The sequence below is a fragment of the Bison bison genome, unplaced genomic scaffold (assembly GCF_000754665.1).
Source record: "Bison bison bison isolate TAMUID 2011002044 unplaced genomic scaffold, Bison_UMD1.0 scf7180017863450, whole genome shotgun sequence".
NCBI classification, from domain to species: domain Eukaryota; kingdom Metazoa; phylum Chordata; class Mammalia; order Artiodactyla; family Bovidae; genus Bison; species Bison bison.
In genome coordinates, this window is record NW_011494022.1 from 17,332 (window position 1) to 38,163 (window position 20,832).

General features: G+C 36.9%; 1 protein-coding gene across 1 annotated transcript; it reads right to left on the bottom strand.

Moving 5' to 3' along the window:
• Nucleotides 1–9,568: 9,568 nt before the first annotated feature.
• LOC104983843 (olfactory receptor 2T1) lies at nt 9,569–10,648 on the bottom strand. The gene has a single exon (XM_010833371.1). It carries the CDS (start codon nt 10,532–10,534, stop codon nt 9,569–9,571), a length of 966 nt encoding a protein of 321 aa, XP_010831673.1. The 5' UTR covers nt 10,535–10,648.
• Between the last annotated feature and the right edge of the window lie 10,184 nt (nt 10,649–20,832).

Sequence of the window (20,832 nt, forward strand, 5' to 3'; positions counted from 1 at the left end):
AACCTGAATCCAAAGAATTGATGCTTTTGAACTGTGGTGTTGGAGAAGACTCTTGCATGTCCCTTGGACTGCAAGGAGATCCAACCAGTCCATCCTAAAGGAGATCAATCCTGGGTGTTTATTGGAGGGACTGATAGGGAAGTTGAAACTCCAATACTTTGGCCAACTGATGTGGAGAGCTGATTCATTGGAAAAGACCCTGATGCTAGGAATGATTGAGGGCAGGAGGAGAAGGGGACGACAGAAGATGAGATGGTTGGATGGTATCACCAACACAATGGACATGGGTTTGGGTGGACTCCGGAGTTGGTGATCAACAGGGAGACCTGGCATGCTGCGGTTCTGTGGTCGCAAAGAGTGGGACACGAATGAAGGACTGAACTGAACTGAACTGAATGGACCTAGCATTCCAGGTTCCTATGTATATTGCTCTTACAGCATCAGACTTTTCTTCTATCACCAGTCACATCCACAAGTGGGTGTTGTTTTTACTTTGGCCCCATCTCTTAATTCTTTCTGGAGTTAGTTCTCCACTGAACTCCAGTAGCATATTGGGCATCTACCAACCTGGGAGTTCATCTTCAGTGTCCTATATTTTTGCCTTTTCATTCTGTTCATGGGGTTCTCAATGCATGAATAATGACATGGTTTGCCATTCCTTTCTCCAGTGGACCACATTTTGTCAGAATTATCCACCATGACTCGTTCATCTTGGGTGGCCCTACGTGGTATGTTTCATAATTTCATTGAATTAGAGAAGACTCTGGTTCATGTGATCATTTTGCTTAGTTTTCTATGATTGTGGTTTCCATTTTTTCTGCCCTTTGATGGAGAAGGATAAGATACTTATGGAAGCTTCCTGATGGGAGAGACTGACTAAGTTGGGTCTTGTTCTGATGGGCAGGGCTATGCTCAGTAAAACTTTAATCCAATTTTCTGTTGATAGGTGGAGCTGTGTTCCTTCCCAGTTATTTACCTGGGGCCAAATTATGGTGGAGATAATAACAATAATGGCAACCTCCTTCAGAAGGTCCCATGCACACATTGCTACACTCAGTGCCCCCAGTCCTGCAGCAGGCCACAGCTGACCCACACCTCCACCAGAGACACTCACGGGCAAATCTGGGTCAGTCTCTTGTGGGGTCACTGCTCCTTTCTCCTGGGTCCTGGTGTGCACAAGGTTCTGTTTGTGCCCTTCAAGAGTCTTATTTTCCCAGTTTTGAGTTAGTTCTGCAGCTCTATAGTGGGGTTAATCATGACCTCCTCCAAGAGGGTTTATGCCATACCCAAGTCTGCTGCACCCAGAGCCCCTGCCTCTGTGGTAGTCCATTGCAGACCCGTACTTCCACATGAGACACTTACACACAGTTCTGCCTCAGTCTCTGTGGGGTCTCTGGGTCCTGGTGTGCACAAGGTTTGTTTGAGTTCTCTGAGTGTCTCTGGCGGGTTTGGGTTTTGATTCTAAACACAATTTTGCCCCTCCTACCATCTTTCTGGGGCTTCTCCTTTTCCCTTGGACGTGGGGTATCTCCTCAATGTCGCTCCAGCACTGCACAGCCACTGCTCCAGTGCCGCAATGTTAAATAAGAACAATTTAGGCAAAATTGCTATTTCAGAAATCAAGCTTTATTTTAAAGCTATCCTAACTAAAACAATGTAAAGCTGACACATTGTGAGACAATTAAATCAAAGGAACAGAATAAAGAGTTCATAAACAGGTCCATGCATATATGAGCATTTTTATGAAGTGTTAATTCATCAGATAAATATTTACTGAGCTTCTACTCTGTGCTGTCATTTTCTAGACCATTGGAATGTTAGTGTTCAAAATAGTCAAAGGCTTCTGATCTCATGGAGCTTTCATTTTAGCAGGGACACAAATATTAAAATTAAATAGAATTAGTTAACAGTATAACATGATAAACAATTTCAAATGCTGGAGAAAAAATAGTAAAGTGAGGGAAGAAAGGAATTGTTGAGGATGAGGTAATGTTTGTTGCTTTAAAAAATAACATTGACCACTGTACATTATTTTAGGAGAATAACAGTTGAGCTAAATCATAAAGAGATATAGAATTTAGCCATAAAGATAGTTTGGGGGAAGAGAGTTCCAGAATGAAAATCCACTGGAAGAGTCCTGAGGTAGGAGTGTGCTTAGCCTATTAATAAAGGGCGGGACACCCAGGGTAGCTGGAGCACAGTAAGGAGCTGGGAATAGTAGGAACAGACATCAAGAGGTAATAAGAGGGAGCATATTGGAGGGGTCCTTGAAGCTATCACAAGGATTTTAGATTTCACTAAGATCTAAAATGTGAAACAGCAAGCTATAGCAGGGTTTTAACCACAGAAGTGACATGATTTCATGGGTCTTCACTTTAGCTGCTGCTTTGGAAATATATTAGGGGACTAAGATAAACCTGGAGCCTATTTCAGAAGTGGCTAGAGACTAGAAGTAATCTGAAGATAGAGCCAACTAGAATTGCTCACTGACTGTATATGGTTATAAAGAGAAAGAAAAGTTTCAGAGATAACTCAAGAGTTCACATAGAGCTACAGGAAGGGATTAACTGCCATTGGTGGGCCTAGAAAAGTCTACATGTTTGGTGAAAGGTGTATTTGTAAAAACAGTTAGATATCCAAGTGGCCATATCAAGTAAGGAGTTGAATGGATGGGTCTGGAATTCAGGAAAGAGGTCTGAACTGGAGTCATCATTATAGAGATATTATATGAATAAACCAATAAGCTAGAAGAGCTGATCAGGAAATAGATATAGAAAGACACATAACTGAGCTGGAGGCACTGCAATGTTAAGAAGTGAGCCAGAATAAAGGAAACAATGAAAAAAATGAAGATTTTAGAAGGAAAAGCAAACAAAAATCAATGAGAATGAAATAAAACCATCACAATATAGTACACCTTAAGCCAAACTAAAGAGAAATAAACAAACAACAAAACGCATATCCTCAGTTGATGACGAAATGCTGCCGATAGGTTAAATACAATGAGGCCTGAGAATTAATAATTGGATTTACCCACGTGGAGGTTACTAAAGTGATTAGGTGTAAATCCTGATAGAGAAGCCATATGAAAAAAAGAGGGGATCGAAATTACAGACATCAAGAACAAAAACACTTTGTAAGTATGTGATTTTAAAACAACAGAGATGTCATTGCGGATTAGAGAAAATGGAAACTTTATCAATTCACTATGCTGGAAAAATTATCAATATGGAAAATGAAAAATTTGCTTTGCTTCTTATGTTATATAAATCATTCTAGTTGCTTAGAAATAAAAATGTGAAGTTTTTTTTAATGAGTCTTTAGAAGACAAAATAGAAGAATATCTTCATGACTTTATTGTTACGCGTGCTAAGTTGCTTCAGTCATGTCTGACTTTGGTGACCCTGTGGATTGTAGCCCGCCAAGCTCTTCTGTTCATGGGATTCTCCAAGTGAGAATACTAGAGGGGTTGCCATGCCTTCCTGCTGGGAATCTTCCCGACCCAGGGATCACATCCACCTCTTACATTTCCTGCATTGGCAGGTGGGTCCTTTACCACTAGAGCCATCTGGGAAGCCCCTTTATTGTTGTAGAATAATTAATTAAATAAGACATAAACACAATGACATTAATAAATATTGATAATTCTATTTACATATAAGTGAGAATCAAAAATGCAAATGTCACCAATTGTACATTATATAACAAACTAAAAATACACAGCATATTTATTTTTTTAAAAATTGTGTGCATCTTTAGAAAACAGCAGAAATCTAATTAAAAATGGGTAAAAAGTAGCCACTTTACAAAAGAAGTGTAAGTGACTGAAAAACAAATGAGTTATTCAAATACATTAGAAATCAAATAAATAGATACTAAAACCATGTTGGGTAGCATTATATAATCAATAGATATACACATAATAAAAAATTCAGTCAATACCAAATATTAACCAAATGAAGGGCTACACTGCTAGATGGATTATAAACTTATATCATTATTTTGAAATACAGATTGTAGTAGATTTTAAGGTGTGCAAACTTTGCTTTCCAAAAATTTCACTCTTAGGTATACACCCTATTTTGGGGCCATTTGTGTGTGAGAACACAGGTACAGAAATATCAAAAGCAAAATTATTTCAGATAGACAAAACTGGAAACAAAAAATGTACCTAAAAACCATAGAATGGATATAGATCAATTGGAATATATTCAGTCGGAATGCCAAACACTAAGGAAAAGTGAATAAACTGCATCTATACCAAAAAAGAAAAAAAGATTAATATCACAAATGCAATATTCAGTGAAATAACCAAATGTGAAAACAATAAATGTGGTATAGCAATATTTTTAAGTTCAAAAATAGGCAAAAATAAACTATGATTTTTAAGGATGCATACCTAAGTGATAAAGCTATGAAGAAAAAAAGAAAGGAGAACTAGCTGGTCATGTGCCAACCAGATATCTGATCTATTGAAGACTCAGGCCAAAGCACAGAAGCAGGTTGTATAAGTTGACACAATTTAGTCACCCATTACATTCTTCTGTAATGATATTAAACTCAGGTAGTCGTAAATTCAAAAATTCCAAGCAAATAGCACTGTAAATGGACTGCATACTGAGCTTTCTTATCAATTCTCAGTAAACGAGACAGGTCAAAACTGAAGGGCAAAATGTCAAAAATTTGTGAAGTTTCTAACTGTGGGATTTAGAATTTTTCACATTCTTCTGCTTAAATCAGTCTAACTAATAGTTTAAAAGAACTCAAATAATAATTTCAACCAAAAATTTGGCTGTCATAGATAGTGTTTCCAAGACCATAGAAATTCATCTATCAGGCATGTGTTAAAAAACAATAAATAAGCAGGTAGCTGTGTGATAGTGATGGATTAGGGAGTAGGAATAATGGAAGTAAGGGAACAAATTTAAAATATTCAATTTTATTTTTCCTCATTTTATGTAATCTAGCCTTGCTTTTTATGAGCAAGTGTTTCTGCTCCCACTCAAAATTAAACCTTCCACCTGGACTCTGTATTCCAATCTCTTTCACCCAATTAACAAACCTGCATCCTGAAATACTCCTTTCTGGAATCACTTGATTTTTTCTTCAACACCAGACATTTCTTGTCAAAATCTAAATGGCTGCTGTTTTTACTGAGTCACTAAGTCATGTAGGACTCTTTGTGATCTCATGGACTGTAGCACACCAGCCTTCTCTGTCTTCCATTATCTCCCACAGTTTGCTCATATTCATGTCCATTAAGCCACTGGGGCTAACCATTCATCTTCTGCCACTCACTTCTCCTTTTGCCTTCATCTTTCCCAGCATCAGGGTCTTTTCCCATGAGTTGGCCCTTTGCATCAGGTGGCCAAAGTATTGGAGCTTCAGCTTCAGCATCAGTCCTTGCAATGAATATTTAGAGTTGATTTCCTTTAGGATTGACTGGCAAAACCCAAATGGTATTAATATTATTCATACCAAAAGGAATTGTTAAACCTTACCTTAACCCCACATAACTCTTAAGATATAACTTCACCTTTCTTCTGATAGGGTGTTTGTAGGGTGTTTATAAACACACTTTATTGGGTGTTCTCAATCATGCCACGGAAATATCTCTAGAGAGAATAAATGTGTCTATGAACTTGGTTACTCAGGTGTTCAACTTTCTGTTTCACATTAGTCAAACTACACCCAGTATTTCAGATGGTGGGCTCCTCCCTTTTACATCTTTTCTAATAATTCGTTGCCACCTATTCCATGGCCTGACATCAGTATATTGAAATTTCTCTGACCAAGTTCTGCAGTTTTCATTTCTTCTCTATACAATGCCTCTCTACGTATATCTTTTAACCTAATCCCTGAGAAACTGCTGAGGAACAAAGAATCCACCTGCCAATGCAGGAAACACAGAAGATGTGAATTCAGTCTGGGTCGAGAAAATCCTCTAGAGGAAGAAGTGGCAACCCACTTCAGTATTCTTGCCTGAAAAATCCCATGGACAGAGGAGCCTGGCGAGCTACAATCCAAAGGATTGCAAAGAGTTGGACATGACTGAGCAACTAAACCTGAGCAGGAGGATAAGCATGTCTTTGCATTCATCTGCATGAAATGACCCCTAAAGCCTTAGTAACCCAAATTATATACCGATTAAAATATCCAGCTTTTTATATTGTATTTCCACTTAGATACTCAATAGACATTTGAAATTTAACATTCTTAAAAAGAAATCTCAATTCTATGCACAAACCCTGCTTCACTCTATTTCAACAAAGATATTCACCATCTACTTTATTGTTTAGGCCTGATATCTAGAAGTTCTTCTTGACTCTCCTATTTCTTTCACACCTCAAACTCAACATATCATGAGCTTCTATTACCCATGCCTTCAAAATATGTGTCAAGTTACAGTACATCTTAACATCTTTACTCCTGAAACTCTAAGCTGTAAGAGGAGCATCTTTCTTCAGAACATATGAAAGACAGCCAAAGAGGTCTTTCTGCTTTAATGTGTTTTTTTCCCCCTACCATTCACTCTCTGTGAAGCAGCCATTGTAATAGTCTCAGAATTTAATCATAATCTGACTTCCCATTACCTGAAATCATAAGTACGTGGTATCAGATTTTTAATGTAAAATACATCATTATTTATTGAGTAGGTCAATTGAGGGACTAATAAGTAGATGCCTATTAGCCAAGGTGAAATGTGGTACAATGTGCCCAAATGTCTTCAGAATTTAAGTAAATAAAGGTTTAATCCAAGGCACAAGGTACAGATGACATCCAAATAAAGGGTATTGAGTTCTTATACATAAATAAAGCAGATGTGTTGGAAGGTCACACACTCAATTCTTCGAAATTTGAGAATCCCATTTCCTTAGCTTTTGAATCTTTCAAAGCCAACCTAATACCTAAGCAGTTGTACCACTAGGTTGGGTGTTGTGTGATGTTTTCCAGTGTACATCAATGCACAGGAACTTTCTTGAGGTGGCAGATGACTTTGCATCAACCTAACCCATTCCATGAAAAATTTATTGTTACATGGAGTCTGAGTAATAGGCAGCATGCAATCTAACAGTTTTATCTCAGGTTAAAATTTAACAGACCAGCAGAAACCAAAGAGATGTTGCCATGAACTGGCCTGTAGTAGGCCTGTGTGTACCACCAGCAATGCCCAGTGTGGAACTGGGGACAGAGAAAAGAACTGAATCTGCAGACTGCAGAATGGGGCCTGTGGACTAGATTCCAGCCAAATCTAGGACTGCTGATGGAACCACCAGCAATTCCAAAAGTGGAGTCTGAGGACAGAACTGAGGTCTGAGGATACCAATCAGATGGGTAACTGCATGCTGAATAGAGGTTTAGGGACTTGGGTTCAGTGTGGAAGCTTCTGTTAGCTCAAGATGACCTGCTCTGGGGTTAAAAAGCCAATTAAATCAGTGGCTCAACACAAAGAGGGTGGCGCTCAACACAAGAGAACTTTCCCACAACCCGCAGTGTTTGTGGGTGCCAGAGTGCATGTTGTCCCTGAAGCTATCAGAAGTGTCCTTCAGACTGCTACACTCCCACCAACATTCTAAAAAATAAAAAAAAAGAATTCAACTGAATAAATTTTAAAGATCTTATAAATAGATAAAGAAAATTTGATATTTATATGTAAACATTTTTATTGAAGTGTAATAAAAATCTTTAAACATACAAAAATTTGAACTTGATCAATTCTTTTTAAAAATAAACACCGAGTATATCATGTATCCACATCTAGAAACAGAAAACCACCAGCACATGAAGTCTTCCCACGCACTATGTCAACCACTAACCTTCCCAAAGCACGGGTTAGTCTTGCTGGATCCGTATTTTATACAAATACACGCTTTTGTAACAACTTGCTTCATTAGTCCAACATTACATTTTTGAGATCAATCCATGTTGTTACTAGTGGTGCTGCAACAATTATTATATCAGATATGCCACAATTTATGTCTTCATTTCACCATCAGTGAGCCTTTGGGTAGCTTCTGATTTTTTGTTTGTTGCCACATGACGTCTGGTGAAGCTTATGCATATATATATCTGTTAGAAATTTACCTAAGTATGTACCTCCTAGGGCATAAGTTATGGGTATGTTCAGCCTTGGCAGCTGCAGTTACATACAATGTGATGGAAATATAAATTGTTTGCTTGTTTTCTTGCTTGTGCTTTCTTTTCATTGTATTGGCCCAATTGAAATATAACACTGTGAGTGAGAGTGCTTTGCTTATTGTATTAACATCTATGACGAATGAATGAATGAGGGACTTGTATCTGAAAGATGCATATTCCATTAATCTCATTCCTGAAATCCTGCAATTTAGGGCATTAATTGAAATGTTACCCTACTCTGTACCTTCAACTTAATTTTTCTGTTAAACTAAAACTGTTCTTAAAAATAAATCTATTTTTAAAACAGGTAAAAAAATGTTACTCTAAAGAATTCCTTGACCCCTATTTTTCATCAGTAAATTAGAACTCATAATGAGTGCTTCATTTATTATGAGGTTGATGAATCTGACAAGACATTTAAATTGTTAAGTTTTGGACAGGTTTACCAATATGATAATAAACATGAGGAATTTAATAAAGTCGCCCCTTTTATCCTTGAGTGACTACTTTGTAGAGTCATATAGGATGTGAACATGATTTGCCACATGGCTTCTTTCTCAATTCCTGGTTCAGTGGGGCTATGGATATGAACTATGAGCTAACTTCTATTATATGACTGACATGCTTAATCTTGATAAGATAAAATGTCACATGTCTTAATTTGTGACATATTTGAAACATTCTTTTAGTATCTTTCCAACTTGTACCCCTGTATGTTTCTCCAACATCTTAGAAATGCTTTCAGGAAAACAGTCTTGTCACACTGTCTTCTCTGTACAATGTCATTTGCTCTCATCCACCAATTTTAGTTTCTCTCACAAATAGTTCTTGATAATGTGTTGCAAACAAGCAAAAGTTAAATGCGTTATTTCTACATAAAATTAAAAAAAAATCACCTAATGATTTTAGCAAGTATAATGGCTTCTTGAGAAAATACGCTGTGACTTTTCTTATCATCTGACATCTTGGGATGTACAGTTAGCTATCTATCTGTTTTCCTAAATGGCTGGGTCAGAATATTAATATAAACCTAGAAAAAAAAAAAAAAGATTTCTCTTATCCTTAGATGGTGAGCTCTGTCTATACACTAGAATCATGTATGTTTGTAGTGCCATCTTCTGTCTTGTACTCCTTAACATACTTCATGCTATCTAAAGTCACATGCAATTTATTTTACCTCCAAAAGGTAAAATTTCTGAGTATGAAATTTTAGTTTGTGTTTCTGGAAATCACTGAGCATTTATCTTGAATACATATGAATAAGGCAGGAGGAAAGGAAGATGAAGGAAAGGAGACCAAGAAGACACACTTTTTATAATGATTTTTCCCCTCACATTTGAACCTATCCTGCAGTTTAATCTTTCACTGAGCATGGCCACATTGGTCAAAGAGGCTCCCATTCACCATTTGCATAGGAAGGAGCCAAGTGTCAAAAAGCATCCCCTGACACTCTCTGTGTACGCTTGAACCTGTCCAGTACCCTCTTCATAGCTCCAGTTACATCTTTGTTTCTCAAACTGTAGATGAGTGGATTAAGCATGGGTGTGAGGATGGTGTAGAACACAGAGAAGACTTTGTCTTGTTCTGGCCGGTGGTAAGAGTGTGGCAGCATGTAAGTGTACATGGCAGCCCCATAGAACAAGGTCACCACTGTCATGTGAGATGAACAGGTGGCAAATGCCTTCTTTCTCCCTTCCACTGAGCTCATGCGGTGGACTGTGGTCAGGATTTGAGCATAGGAGGCAATCACCACAGAGAAAGGAATCAGTAACATCAAGACACAACACACATACATCACTGTCTCATAGAGAGCTGTGTCTGCACAAGCCAATTTCAGGACTGCAGGTGCCTCACAGAAGAAATGGTTAATCTCCCGAGAGTTGCAGAAGGGGAAACTCATGGTTATGGGAGTTAGAAGAAAGCCATCTAAAGAGCCCCCAAACCAGGAACCTGTTATAATCATCCAGCAAACACGGCGGCTCATTAGGATTGGATAGCGGAGCGGGTTACAGATGGCCACGTAGCGGTCATAGGCCATGAGACCCAACAGGAAGAACTCAGCTCCCACAAGGGTGAGGTAGAGGAAGTGTTGAGCTGTGCATCCCACAAAGGTGATGGTCCTTTGATCCAGCAGGTAATCTACCAACATCTTGGGCACAATGGTAGAAATGTACATCATGTCAATGAAGGAGAGGTGGCTAAGTAGGAAGTACATGGGGGTGTGGAGGTGCGAATCAGTGCGGATCAGAAATATCATGACCCCGTTGGCCATCAATGCAGTAAAAAAGATAATAGAGATGATGGCAAAAAGCAGGCCTGATGTTTCCTTTCTATTAAACAACCCCATGAAAGTAAAGTCTGTAGAGGATGTGTTGTACTCTTCCATTGATCCCATGAGGGCACTCCTGTGACCTAGAATCTTTAAAATAAAACCATGATGTTTACAAGGAATTAACACAGCATACAGATTGATTGTTAAGAAGTAGATTTCTAAAAGTTGGAAGAAAACATTTAACATATTTTTCTTCATATTACTTTGCTACTGATACTTAGCAACTAGTCTATACTAGAAGGGTTTTAAGTAAAATTCTTTTAAATCAATAATTCTTTAAATCATTGGACAAGATGACATCAGCAGATACTATCGTACAACAGTGATACACATAACCACACTTAAGGATGCACAGCATGATATATGGTAGTTAAACATAACCTGGTCTGTTGCATATGTGTGTGCATCTCTGTGTGTGAAAATACTACCTTGGATGCTATCCTTATTCAGTGTATCTTTATTGTTACAATTATCAGCACCAACTTCAAAACATCTCAGGACTGGCTGTTCATAGTGTGTGTCTGACTTTTACTCACAAATATAAGTAATTTACCATTTGGGATGCAAGTCAATGTCTCTAAGTGTTTTCATGGTGTCAGTTCATCTATATTGCAGACAAAATTGAATAGAGGAAGTAAAGTGGGCAATGGAAATTACTCTCTCAAACCCAGATGTGAAAGGATCATCACATACAAGAGGCATTCACTGTTAAAGAATTATTTTTATTTTTTGAAAATTAACTTTCATTTAAGATGATGAATAATTAGCATTAGGTTTATGATTAGTATTAACATGCAGCATTAGCAGTTAGGATTCAGCACTGACACAAAAACACATATAATGAACAACTGACCTATTGTTTTTGGAAACTGGAATATCTTTCCCAGTAATTTATAATTAAGAAAAATTCATTGATTGTGTTCTGTATAACTTCTGGTGATGATAAAGGGAAAATTCCACAACAAAAGTTTTGAAAGTTAAGGATGAGTTTTCATGTGCTTGGAGTTAAATATGTCAAGGTGAGATACAGTTTATCAACATGTTTGAAAGTTAAATTGATCAAATTAGTCTATGTTCCTTCTAAATATACTAAAAATATGAGAATATGAGTCAATTGCACAGAAAAATAACACTATTGAGATAATTATAATGGTATTCTGAACAGTTTTGCCTTGTGCTTCATATCTATTGACTCATCAAGCTTCACAGTAAACCTTAGATGTGAGAAACTATAAAACCCCCTTTCACTGATGGCAGATTTAAAAGTAATATTCCCACAGTCACACATGATGTTGGTGGCAGGGATTTTTGAACCAAGTGGTCTCAATTCATTCTGTGTTCTTATAGCCCAGAACAACAAATAGACATTATTCTGGCTATCAAGTAAAGTATGCCCAAAATGTGAATTGTTAAATGTGTATAGTTAAATTTTTAACTATAGGTAATCATTAATGGATGGCATCACTGACTCAATGGACATGAGTTAGAGCAGGCTCCAGGAGTTGGTGATGGACAGGGAGGCCTGGAGTGCTGCAGTCCATGGGATTGCAAAGACATGACTGAGCAACTGAACTGAACTGAATCATTAATGTGACTAGTGAAAAATAGTCATAATCAAGAGAATATCATCTTAATTATTAAAATCTAGACTGTTGATTTTTAAGAAGGTAAACTCTGTTTTTCTCCTTTTCTACTTTATTTTCTTGCTAATTTTAAAATCTTTGGTGCCAAATATCATATATTTTCCTGACACTGTGTATGATTTTATTATCATTTCAATTGGCCATATTTTTCTTTGGCTGTTAAATTTCCAATTAATGAATACTACTAAACTATGCATCTAAAGGAAAAATTCTGTCCAGTTTATGGAAAAGCCTAAACATTAATAATGTTTTAGCTGCTTTCACAACTCCCATATTTTTTTCCCCCTCTTGTACTAAGGCACTATAAACAGAGAGGAAGTTATGTATTGCTTTACAAAATCAAATAGCTCTCTTTGCTCTCCATTCACATTCATTTCTAAAACTTTTAAACATTTTCTGCTGCCATATATATATATGTTTTTTTTTCCTACCTGGCCCTATATTTCAAGCAATAACATAGGCAACTCCAAAGACTTCTTCCTTTATCAGGAAACTGGTATTACCTTTTTAATTGCATGTTAAAAAGCCTAAGTTGTTAGAGAACAACCCCATTTGATTAAATTTATTATCTGCAATCTCATTATGGGGTAACATAATGAGGCTATAAGTGAATTTCTTCTGCACACAGATTATATTACTTTGTTTTGATTTAGTAAAAATGAGAATAATTATAAAATGCCTGAAATGATTCTGTCACTTTATAGAGGACCTTGTTTCTGAAAGGATGTGATATACATACAGTAAAACAAAATTTGGAATCAAATGAATTGATTTCTCCTAACAATGACATTTTCTTCATGGCTCACAGCCTTGTAGTAGTGAAGGGACTTGCAAAATTCAATGAAGCTATGAGCCATGCTGTGCAGGGCCACCTAAGAAGGATGGGTCATAGAGGAGAATTCTGACAAACAAGTGGTCCACTGGGGTAGGGAATGCAAAAATTCCAATAGTAGTGTCACAAGAACCTCATCAACAGTATGAAAGGCAAAAAGATACGACATCAGAAGATGAGCCTCAAGGTGGAAGGATCATTGGAGAAGGGAGGAGGGCAATTACTAACAGCTCCAGAAAGAATGAAAAGTCTAGGCCAAAGCAGAAACAATGCTGAATTATGAATGTGTCTAGTGGTGAGAGTAAAGATCAATGCTATAAAAAACAGTATTGCATAGGAACCTGGAATGTCAGATCCATGAATCAAGGTAAATTTGAAGTGGTCAAGCAGGAGACAGCAAGAGTGAACATTGACATCTTAGGTATCAGTGAACTGACATGAGCTGGGAGAATTTAATTTACATGACCAATATATCTACTGCTGTGGGCAAGAATCCCTTATAAGAAATGGAGTAGCCATCATAATCAACAAAAGAGTCTAAAATGCAGTACTTGGGGGCAATCTCAAAAATGACAGAATGATTTTGGTTTGTTTCCAAGGCAAACCAGTCAACATCACAGTAACCTAAGTCTATGCCCCAACCACTGATGTTGAAGAAGCTGAAGCTGAATAGTTCTTTGAAGGCCTACAAGATCTTTTAGAACAAACACAAAAAAGATGTCATATCACCATAGGGGACCGGAAGGCAAAAAGGAAGTCAAAAGATACCTGGAGTAACAGGCAAGTTTGGCTTTGGAGTACAAAATGAAGCAGGACAAAGGCTAACAGAGTTTGTCAAGAGCAAACTTGACAAAATAAAGCACACATAGAAAAGATAATTTTCCAAGAGCACAAGAGATGTTCCAACAGCACAAGAGATGATTCTACACATGGACATCACCCCATTGGTCAACATCAAAATGAGATTGATTATATTCTTTGCAGCCAGTGATGGAGAAGCTCTATATAGTCAGCAAAAACAAGACCTTGAGCTGACTGTTGCTCAGATCGTGAGCTCCTTATTGCAAATTTCAGGCTTACATTGAAGAAGGTAGAGAAAATCACTAGGCCTTTCAAGTATGACCTAAATCAAATCCCTTATGATTATGCAGTAGATGTGACAAAGGATTCAAGGGACTAGATCTGGTAGACAGAGTGCCAGAAGAACCATGGATATGGAGGTTCATAACATTGCACAGGAGGCAGTAACCAAAATCATCCTACAGAAAAAAAAATGTAAGAAGGTAAAGTGGTTGTCTGAGGAGGTCTTACAAAAATAGCTGAGTAAATAAGAGATTTGAAAGTCAAAGGAGAAAGGGAAAGATATACACAACTGAATACAGAATTCCAGAGAAAAGGAAGGAGAGATAAGAAGACTTTCTTCAATGAACAATACAAAGGAGTAGAGGAAAACAATAGAATGGGAATGACTAGAGCTCTCTTCAAGAAAATTGGAGATATCAAGGGAACATCTCATGCAAGGATGGGCATGATAAAGGACAGAAATTGTAAGGACCTAACAGAGGTAGAAGAGATTAAGAAGTGGTGGCCAGAATACATAGAAGAACTATAAAAGAAAAGGACTTAAAGACTGGGATAACCACGATAGTGTGGTCACTCACCTAGAGCCAGATATCCTGGAGTTTGAAGTCAAGAAGGACTTAAGAAGCATTACTACCAACAAAGCTAGTGGAGGTGATGGAATTCCAGCAAAGTTATTTCAAATCCTAAAAGGTGATACAATTAAAGTGCTGCACTCAATATGCCAGTAAATTTGGAAAACTCATAAGTGGCCAGAGGACTGTAAAAGGTCAGTTTTCATTCCAAACCTAAAGAAGGGCAGAGCCAAAGAATGTTCAAGCTACTGCACAATTGCACTCATTTCACACCCTAGCAAGTTAATTCTCAAAATTCTTCAAGCTAGGCTTCAGTAGCATATGAACCAAGAACTACCAGATGTGCAAGGTAGATTTAAAAGACAGAGGAATCAGAGATCAAATTGCCAACATCCACTGGATCAAAGAAAAAGCAAGAGAATTCCAGAAAAATATATGCTTCATTGACTATGCTAAAATCTTTGATGGTGTGGATAACAAGAAACTGTGGAAAGTTTGTAAAGGGAATACCAGGCCATTTTACATGCCTCCTAAGAAACCTGCATGCAGGTCAAGAAGTAACAGTTAGAACCAAACATGTAACAATGAACTAGTTCGATATTGGGAAAGGAGTATGTCAAGGCTGTATGTTATCATCCTGCTTATTTAACTTATATGCAGAGTACATCATGTGAAATGCTGGACTGGATGAAACTCAAGCTGGAAGCAAGAAAGACAGGAGAAATATAAAAAATCTCAGATATGGAGATGATACCACCCTTATGGCAGAAAGGGAAGAGGAACTAAAGAGCCTTTTGATTAAGGTGAAAGAGGGAAGTGAAAAAGCTGGCTTAAAACTCAACATTCAAATGACTAAGATCATGGTATCTGTTTCCATCACTTCAGGGAAAATAGATGGGGAAACCATGGAAACAGTGACACACTTTATTTTCTTGGGCTCCAAAATCACTAGGGATGGTGACTGCAGCCATGAAGTTAGAAAGACACTTGCTCCTTGGAAGAAAAGCTATGACAAACCTAGACAGTGTATTAAAAAACAGAGACATCACTTTGCTGACAAGCATCCATATAGTCAAAGCTATGGTTTTTCCAGTAGTCATGTACACATGTGAGAGTTGAACCATAAAGAAAGCTGAAGAATTGATGCTTTCAAACCATAGTGTTGGAGAAGACTCTTGAGAGTCCCTTGGACTTCAAAGAGATCAAATCAATAAATCCTAAAGGAAATCAGCCCTGAATATTCATTGGAAAGACTGATGCTGAAGCTGAAACTCCAATACTTTGGGGAACTGATGAGAAGAGCTGACACATTGGAAAAGACCTTGATACTGGAAAGGTTGAAGGCAGGAGGAGAAAGGGATGACAGAGGATGACATGGTTGTATGGCATCATCAACTCAATGGACATGGGTCTCAGCAAACTCTGGAAGATTGTGAAGGACAGGGAAGCCTGAGTGCTATAGTTCATGAGGTTGTGAAGAGTCAGACGTGCCTGAACAATGGAACAACAACAAAGGTTATGCACAAAATTCTTCAAGCTAAGCCTCAGTAGTATGTGAATAGAAAACTTGCAGATGTACAAGTTAGGTTTAGAAAGGTAGAGGAACCAGAGATCGAATTGCCAACATCCATTGGATTATAGGAAAAGCAAGGGAATTCCAGGAAAACATTCACTTTTGCTTCATTGACTATGCTAAAGTCTTTGACTATGTGGATTACAACAAACTGGAAAATTCTTAAGGAGATGGGGATATCAGACCCCCTTATCTTCTCCTGAGAAGCCTGAACACAGGTCAAAAAGCAACAATTAGAACCTTACATGGAACAATTAACTGGTTCAAAATTGGGAAAGGAGTACGTCAAGGCTATATATTGTTACTCTGTTTATTTAACTTTTATACAGAGCATATCATGTGAAATGCAGGACTGGATGAATCACAAGCTGCAATCAAGATTTCTGGGAGAAATATCAACAATCTCAGATATACAGCCGATACCACTCTAATGGCAGAAAATGAAGAGGAACTAAAAAGCCTCTAGATAAGGTTGAAAGAGGAGAGTGAAAAAAGTGGGTTAAAACTGAACATTTAAAATACTAAGATCATGTCTTCCAGTCCATTACTTCATGGCAAACAAAAGGGGAAAAGTTAGAGTTAGTGACAAAGTTTATTTTCTTGGGTTCCAAAATCACTGCAGATTGACTGCAGCCATGAAACTAAAAGATGCTTGTTCCTTGAAAGGAAAGCTATGACAAACCTAGAAAGCATGTTTAAAAGCACAGACCTCACTTTGCAGAAAAAAGTTCATATAGTCAAAGCTATGGTTTTTCCAGGAGTCATGTATGTATCTGAGAGTTGGACAATAAAGAAGGCTAAGTACCAATGAACTGATGCTTTCCAAATGTGGTGTTGAAGAAGACTCTTGAGAGTCCCTTAAACTGCAAGGAGAGCAAATAAATTAATACTAAAGGAAATCAACACTGAATATTCATTGGAAGGATTTATGCTGAAGATGAAGCTCCAGTACTTTGACTACCTTATGGGAAAAGCTGACTCATTGCAAAAGACCCTGATGCTAGGAAAGATTGAAAGAAAAAAAAAAAGAGGGTGGAGAGGATGAGATGGTTAGATAATATCACTGAGTCAGAGAACATGAATTTGAGCAAACTCTGGGAGATAGTGAAGTACAGGGAAGCCTGAAATGCTGCAGTCAGTGGGGTTCCAAAGAGTTAGAGAGGACTTAGCAACTGGACAGCAGCATCAACCCATGACAAAAATTAATTTTGTGTATCTGGTTTTGTCCCTACATTGTCTAATCTTTGCTTTTCATTTGTAGTAAATTTAGATGACAACATTCAAGATTACCCTATAGATAAAATAAGAAATCCATTGTTCAGTTCCTAAGTTGTGTCCCACTCTTTGTGACACCATCATTGCAGCATGCCAGGCTTCCCTGACCGTCACTGTCTCCCAGAATTTGCTCAAACTCATGTCCATTGAATTGGTGATGCTATCCAACTATCTCATCCTCTGTTGCTCTCTTCTCCTCCTGCTCTCAATTATAGGTGAAAATATTTTATACAATTGCAAAGAAAAAATTCATGCTATACACATATATCTTATTTTAAAATAATTGGTAAATGTGTAAAAATCCCTAACTTTTCTTTAAGCTATCTACACATAGATCTAAAATCCATGAATTTGAATTGTAAATACCTTTTGAATGTCAAATCTAAGAAATCTGGCACTCTGGGTGAGAATAATTCAGCATTTAGATTCTGTATTTTTTCTTCAGATATCTCTTAGGTTGAAGGAAATACTCTGTTGTATATTCTCAGAAAAGTGTGTGCATCACACTGATGAGAACCTAATAATTTCGAGAAGCATATTTATGCTCAACCTGCAAATTATGATATCACAACAAAGAAAAGTTATTGAGCAAAACTGGCAAGTTAAATTATCTTTAAGGCTTACTTAAATTCTTTTTTATTATACTTACCACCCATTAAGTGAAAGTGATGCATTTATTACATCCAGAGGCAATTGCTACTAGTAGCTCCTATTTTTTCGGGGTGTAGACATTTGGTTGAATCGGGATGGTTGCAAATCACTTTTTCCTACCCAGTTTGAATGATCACCAAGCCTGTCCTTTAAATCAAGTGACATTGGTATCTCAACGTTGTAAATTACAGCCTTCTGCTTATATGCGGCCACTGATGAACTTTCTACCAAATTAAAAAGCATACTCCATGGTCCTTCAGGGCAACAGCCCCTTTGCTATGAAATTCTGTGTTCACTTGAACTAAAAGCTGCTCATAAATCCTCCTGCTTTGTCCTCTAGGTCCACTCAGATGCAGTTTCTTTACTTTGTAACATTCAGCCATTCATAATGAGAACAAGACTTTAGAGTCGGAAAAGATAGACTGAAAAAGAACATGACTAGAAAGTGGAAAAACACCCTTCTTTGTGTCAGTTTATGCTTTCCAATACTTATGTGCATTAATCTATACATTTCTTGCCAAAGGACTCCTTTCCTGTATTCATTTGGGATGATCTTTGGCAATATCTGTTTTAAAATTCAGTATCTCAATTTCAAGACATTACACTAGGAATTATATGTAATCTTATTCTGTATTTTCCAAGTCTCCTGTAAATGTGTTATCATACTCTAGAAATATAAAACAATTAATTTCCTTAAGTGGTAAGAAAAAAAAAAAAAGACATTATTCTAGGATTGAATTTTCCAGAACCAAATGCCCTGGAAATATTTTTGTTTGTTTGTTTTTATATCCGGTTTATATCTGTGCTCTGTAAACTATGATACTGTGCAAGTTTTTCATTTAGCCCTTCAAATAGTTCTTTCCCTGTCTTCATCTAATTCATAAGGCTAAATTTTACTTAAACTATTAAATTTACTTAAAAAGGAGAGTAAAGATTTTGCTAAGGTTAAACACAGAGATAGATAAATAGTTTATAAAAAGAAAGTTCTTTGCACAGTTCCACTTAATAGTACTCCCAAACCTAAGATTTGTAATACATATTCTAGATCACTCCCAGAAAGAAAGTGAAGTAAGTAATCTTCTTCTCAATGTACTTGCAGTTGGGATGGAGGGCCCCCATTGAGCTTGTAACCTGAGATTTGCAGTTCCTGAGTTGTTGATAACCCAGCCTTTATAGCTCAAGATTCAGCTTGCATAAATTTTGTTTATATCATGCAATGAGAATCTATTCAGTCAAACTCCTAAGATATGCTATGGAAATTCAGCCATTTCCTTATTCACCAGATATTTAACGTGTCATTGAGAAAAACTAGGCTACATGCTCATCAGAGTTTGATTTGTCATCTGTTATCTTACTGCACAATTTCAAAAGACTTGAATTTTCATTAAGATAATAGGTAAGGAGGAATGTACAAAGTTGTTTTAAATATTGCAGAAGCTTCTAGATGATTCATTGAATTGCTTAATTTAATCAAGGATTTCTTGTTGTTTAGATAAAACCTTGAACCTCTAAATCCAATTATTTACTTTTTAAAAAGTCATAAACTGATTCATTTTGCCTTGATTCATCCCTCCTTGTTTAACCTCATCAACTCACATTTCTCAAATCTTTTCTCAATAATTTAATCTGAATGCTACCTATTAAAAGCAGCATGTTACATGTCTCCTGGTATGCTTAAAGGAATGAAACACACTTCATTGATATAAAAAGATCACCAAAATGTTTAATATTATTGTAAACTTTGTTCTAACTGTATAAAAATATCTCTGTCACTTACATAGAGTTGAATCCTCTCCAGACTGTCATTCAAGGTAAGGTAGGTCCTTCAGAGGTGGAGTGTATGAGTGAGTTCTTGATCACTAAGCCATCAAATGTGGAGATAGTCATACAAAATTTAGTAAAATCAAAATTCAGCAAGCTACAAGAACTTTAAATAGCTAAAAGAGATAAGGAACAAAGAGATTTTTCATAAAATAGAAGATATGTTACTAGAAAAGAAGATAATTATATTTAGCAGATTTAATTTTTCTCAAGCTTATATTGAGAAGGAAAAAAAAAAAAAAACACTAAGAGACTCATAGTCCTGAATATCCATAACAGGAAAGATTTCAAGTTCTGACTTCTGTGCCCAGGTTTCCTCTGCATATTACCCATGATGATCCAAAACATAGAGATTTAGGTTTATGAGCTTGAATTTACTGAATTGTAAACTAGAGGTATCCTTAGCAACTGATGATGGAGTTAGGTCAAAAAGATACATGCAGCAAGTTATTAAGAGAAATTTTATAATATAAATTGGCAAAAGGAATTTTCTTTTTTAAAAATGCCGCATTAAAAATCTTTGAAATATTTTTTCATTGTCAGAACAGATTGCACAAATCCTCCAGCTTTCTAGACATGTGTGTTAATGCTTAACCTATTTTAATAAGAAATTTTAGAAACCTATGAGGGACAATTGTGAAAAACTGAAAAGGCAGAAAGAAAGTTGCAGACCATTAAAGAATGCTGAACTGTCTCTTGGTTTTCCATGTTTAGGTTTCCTGGAGCAATGGGAAGTGCTCAGAAGTGAGAAGAGGCAGGAGTTTATATAGTTTTCTGAGAAGGCAATGAAGTGAAGTTTTCTTGTAAAAATCAAGTCTCTTCCCTGTGGACCTTGCAGACTGTAATGAGACAGATTTGGCACAGCTAATGGGTAGTGTATTTTGGGGATGAATGTCACATGGACTTTGAGA

Coding starts and splice junctions, on each gene's coding strand:
- LOC104983843 (XM_010833371.1), bottom strand. CDS start 10,534: ATGGGATCAATGGAAGAGTACAACACATCCTCTACAGACTTTACTTTC.